Genomic DNA, 4,892 nt, shown 5'->3' on the forward strand with positions numbered 1-4,892 from the left:
TGTGTGTGTGTGTGTGTGTGTGTGTGTGTGTGTGTGTGTGTGTGTGTCTGTGTGTCTTTTGATCTCCTCCAGACAAAGAGAGCAGTGTTCACTCTCTCCGTTATGACCTCCAGAATACGTCGGAACTGGGTGAAGTTACTAAAGCAGGCGATCCAGAACAAAGCGCAGTGAGTCCCACTTTATTCTGGGAGATAGTGGTGGAGGAAATATTGAGAAGCTTTACTCAAGCAGCAACACCACCTGCAGAGAAATTGTTACTTAAGTAAAAGCAAATTGGTGTTATTAGCGAAATAGACCTAAAGTATAGAAATGCAAAGTACTCAATCCAGATAAATGTTAAATTTTTATACATCAAATTATTATTGCTGATGCCTTTAAGAATATTATCGTGTAGTTTAATAACATTGCATCATACACATTTTCCTCCACTGTACAATATCCGTCTATATTGTAGCCCACTAGAAGTATGAAGTGGCAGTAAATACTCAAGCAAAGTACAAGTGTCACTTGCACTTAAAGACAGTACTTAGAAAAGTACTTAGATACAATCAACTCCTGCAAAGAGGCTACTGTGCACTACAATCAGGAATAAGATGTTGAAAATAACATTTCAAAGAAGCAAAGCCCAGTAAAATGACTGAACATCCGTGGCACGGCCAACATTCCAGTACAGTACTGCATTTAATTGAGTTACATTTACTTTAATTGTTTGCAGCCACAGAAATATAAAAACACGACAATCCCACGCAAAGATAGACACCGAATATAGTCATATAAAGAAAAAATGAATTCTAAATAAACATTACAAAGAGTAGAGACACAAGAGTTAAAGGCTGTGACCAATCCATAGCTGACAAACATTGTCCAATACTGCAAGGAAACATTATGTCAAAAATGCAAATGTATTACTCGATACACAGTAAACTTTAAGTAAACTTTAACTCACTTTAAGTTATTATTCCGGAGCTTTTGATCACAAGTGAAATACTTCGAGTGTAAAACTTCTACTTCGGCTGAAAATGCTTACAAAATTATAATATATATCATAATTTATTACTAATTAATCATAATTAGTCATGTACAAATTACAGAACAAGACATCCTTCATTATATTATTCCAGGCATTCCAGTGACATGAACGTTCCTGAACACTGTGAGGAAATGCAGACAATGTGATTGGCTGGTCTGCCTGTGGCGAACCCTCTCTATCATCTTTCTTCTGATGTGTAACACTACCCTCCTGTCTTTCCCTCACTGCGACCTCGGCCAATTGGACACCGGCAGCGAGAAAGAGAACCCCCTCTCCCGGAGACCGTCGTCATGCCAACCCCCTGCTCGGTTCACCTGCAAGGACTCCGGCTATGAAGCTACCGCTTCCACCTCCAGCGCCACAGCTGCAAACCCCCATCAGGCCGACCACCACCACCACGACCAAACCGTAGACCGGGATCTGGACTTGTCTCCGTCCAGTCAGAGAGAAGAGGGGGAGGGCTGGGACCACGAGCAAGCCAAGCGATTGGAGGAGAGGAACAAGTGGTTTGAGGAAGGGGTCTCCTTCAGTGAGATGGGCAGCAGGTGGGACTCCATGGAGCTGAAGAGGGGGAGTGTACCCGTGCCCATCACTGAGACCATGGACTCAGACGTCAGCAGGAAGTGGGTAGAATTTGAGACGTTGTCATTTAGGGAAATGAGCGCGCAGTCTCTCATTGGAGCCCAGACGTATGAATCGAGTCCTGAAGAGGCCGAACAGCCTGCCACCGGATCACAAACTGATGCATCCAGCCCATCCATGAATGGAGCTCAAACTATTCAAACAAATAAAGCGGAAGCTCTACAAAAGGAGGTAAGAAAGAGCTTAAAGGCACTCCATTAAAAAAAAAGTGTCTTTTAAAGTAATGAGCAGGAACACTAGTAAGACATTCCTTTAAAGTGTTTTCAATGCGAGACAATTATGTTAATATCCATATCAATATTTTCCCTCCTCTCCATCTCCCAGGCCCTCTCTCTTCGAAACCAAGTGGAGAGCATCAAAAGGGAGCGAGCAGCCATGGGGGTAGAGGTGGACAGCGCGTGTGGCCCCAGGGCCCCCTGTAGGGCCCGGCTAGAAGCCATGGAAGTGGCCCATCGCAAAGCTCTGCTGGAGCTGCAGGAGATGCACGCGAGGGAGATCGGGGAGCTGCAGGAGCAGAGAGACAGGATGCTGCAGGAGGAGCCAGGAGGAGCCGCTGAAGGTAAGACGGGAAGCACGACAGTATCTCTGGTTAAATAAATCTTGCAACCGAATTAACAAACAAACTGATTGCTCATCACAGCTGTGGAGTTACTGAGAGCAGCTCACAGAGAGGAGCTGGAGAGGGAGGTGGAGAAGGCCAGGAGGCTGGCCGGAGGAGCTGCACACGCGGACGCTTCACGCAGAGGCCACATGTAGGTTTATAATCCAGCTCTCCATCTCACAGGCTCTCGCTGCAGGGTTCAGATGTTCTGCACTTGACTGTGACCACCCCCTACCCTCCTTCTTGCATGACAGTGCATTATTATGATTCACTCCACATCTCGTGTGTTTACGCGTGTCAGGCCACAGGCGGACGTCTCGCTCGGCGAATTAGATGCGCTGTCCGAGCGCTACTCCCAGAAGTGCCTGGAGCTGCGCCGCACCGAGCAGAGCGGCCGGGACCGAGAGGCTGAGCTCGACCTCAAGGAGAGAGAGCTGGAGCAGCTCAGAAGAGAGAACCAGGTTTACATACGTTTTGAGTTTGTTTTTACGCAGTGTCCCACTGCCTTAGAGATTGTGTTTTGGGTATTCTCGTGGGGTTAAACTAATATGGAAGCTGTAACATTCATAAGCATATATAGTTCACATTACTTCTCCATGACATCATTTGAGCCCAACATCTCTCTTTCAGGAGCTGAAGGCCAAACTGGCGGAAGAGATCAGCCGCATGCGCTATTTCATCACAGGTCAGAGGTCGGACACGGCATCTCTTGGCAACGCTGAGCGCACTGCGTCTGAATTAGAGGTACCAATTTAACGCTGGAGACTAAATTAGATCCTGCGTCATCTCCTCTCATGTGAAAGCAGGTGATGCTTATTAAAAATCTTAACTTACTGCATCCCAACCCAGTTTCATTCGTCGCACCTGAAGGACTCATTTAGGCCTGAAGGACAACCGTGGACATCACCGTCAGCATTTGATCAATGAGCTGTGGGATTTTCAGCCCACTTTGATAAAAACAAATTGATTTTGTCGTGTACCAATGTAATGGCTCCCTGTAGACACATTGTCACCAGTTTCTTTTCTTTTTTTTTGGTGGCCTCGTTTGTGTTGAGCATCTGTGCTCGGTCACATTGTAGTACAGCTCATACTGCCATCTACTGCCTGGATACCAATCCAGCATGGCTCATGGCAGGACAGCAGACCTTTTACTTACATAAAAATACTCCATGACAAGTAAAAGTCCTGCATTCAGAGTATTATCGACAACAAGTAGAGAAAGTAGAAGTTTTTGTAATGCAGACAAATGGACCCTGTCATTTTTATTTATTGTAGTATTGGATTGTTGTTACTGATGCATAAATGTGCAAGTAGCATTTTAATGCATCATATTTTGTAAGATAATCATATGTCTTGTATGTAAAATCTTAAACATAGTAACTATACAGTAGCTGTCAAATGCATGTGGTCACGTAAAAAAACACCAGCGTTCAATCTCAAATGCACTGGAGTATAAAGTCACATGAAAGGGCAGCACTCAAGTAAAGTACCTCAAAGTTGTACTTGTAGTGCTGTGCATATGTTGTACAGCGTTTTAACTGGTAATATTAAGATGCCACATTGTGTCTTTCAGACATTACTAAGAGCGAAAGACAACGAGGTGCAGTATCTTAAAAAGGAAATCAGCTGTCTACAGAACGAAGTGCAGTCTCTTACAAAGGTACGTTTCATGATCAGACCTCTCACTCTTTACAACTTTAATGTCAACTGATGCGTCTACCACACTTGTTCCTCCACTCTTCTCCAGGAGAAAGCAGCGGCGTACGTGGAGCTGAGTGACGCGAGGGTTCGCAGCCAGCTGGAGACGGGCTCCCTCAACGAACACTTGAGACTGGCCAACGCTGCTCTGCAGGAGGGAGCGAGGCAGACCTGACCAATGAGGACCAACAAGAAAAACAAGAAAAAAATACTTACCTTGAGTAAGGACGACGGCAAGCCAACATAGAAATATTCACCAAATACAACAGCAAAATCATGACATTACAATAACAATGTGTGCCGTTGTGACTTAGAAGAGTCAGAATGAGAAGAATTCCACTGTGCAAAGACCAAATAATAACAAGTGTTCATCCATGTGTAATCGACTCCCTTTATTGAGTTCTCAGACAGACATGCAAACAAGAGTGAAGGCATAACTAGTCGTTTTGATAGCCTCACATGATATGAGAGTGATACAGAGTGAATTTAGCAAAAACAAGATAAACAGCAGAGGGAGGAGGGAGGAGATGGGTGGAGGTGGAGGGATGTATTTGGATGTCAAAGTGCCCCATCTTCCCCAACTTCCTTGTGCCGGCTGGTGTGCTCTCACTCAATATTGCAAAGCACCCTGTGGATGTGAATTTAAAAAGTAAATTAACTGTCATCAGCTTTCTACAACCTTTACACATGGATACGATTGTTGAAATGGTAAATAAGGTGCAGCTAAAGTACACTTGACTTTACCATTTGCTTTCTGAAGTGGGCTCAGTCATCGTCGTCGTCGTCCTCAGGGACAAAGATGTCATGCTCCTCCAAGAGAGCGGCAAAGTTCTTGCTGATCAGAGTTCCCACATACAGGAAAGGCACCACCACTGCTGTCATGCGGATGAGACCAAATGCTGTCTGGAAAACATCGGGGGG

At 45.0% G+C, this 4,892-nt stretch overlaps 2 protein-coding genes across 2 annotated transcripts in view; one reads left to right on the forward strand and one right to left on the reverse strand.

Annotated features, from left to right (window-relative positions):
* The window catches only part of LOC116396949 (TRIO and F-actin-binding protein-like), a 5,640-nt gene extending 1,287 nt beyond the window's left edge, over positions 1–4,353 (forward strand). The window contains exons 5-12 of the mRNA XM_031871995.1: positions 73–167; positions 1,285–1,843; positions 1,997–2,231; positions 2,313–2,424; positions 2,575–2,734; positions 2,904–3,017; positions 3,847–3,933; positions 4,021–4,353. Coding sequence (XP_031727855.1) covers positions 73–167; positions 1,285–1,843; positions 1,997–2,231; positions 2,313–2,424; positions 2,575–2,734; positions 2,904–3,017; positions 3,847–3,933; positions 4,021–4,146 — 1,488 coding nt within the window. The 3' untranslated portion in view covers positions 4,147–4,353. The remainder of the gene's footprint in view (positions 1–72; positions 168–1,284; positions 1,844–1,996; positions 2,232–2,312; positions 2,425–2,574; positions 2,735–2,903; positions 3,018–3,846; positions 3,934–4,020) is intronic.
* smdt1b (single-pass membrane protein with aspartate-rich tail 1b) overlaps positions 4,342–4,892 on the reverse strand; it is a 2,034-nt gene continuing 1,483 nt past the window's right edge. Inside the window, exons 2-3 of the mRNA XM_031871996.1 lie at positions 4,716–4,874; positions 4,342–4,599 (exon numbers count right to left, since the gene is read on the reverse strand). Of these exons, the coding sequence (XP_031727856.1) occupies positions 4,737–4,874 (138 nt within the window). The 3' untranslated portion in view covers positions 4,342–4,599; positions 4,716–4,736. The remainder of the gene's footprint in view (positions 4,600–4,715; positions 4,875–4,892) is intronic.

The sequence above is a fragment of the Anarrhichthys ocellatus genome, unplaced genomic scaffold (genome assembly GCF_004355925.1).
Source record: "Anarrhichthys ocellatus isolate YVR2014 unplaced genomic scaffold, GSC_Weel_1.0 scaffold61, whole genome shotgun sequence".
NCBI lineage: Eukaryota > Metazoa > Chordata > Actinopteri > Perciformes > Anarhichadidae > Anarrhichthys > Anarrhichthys ocellatus.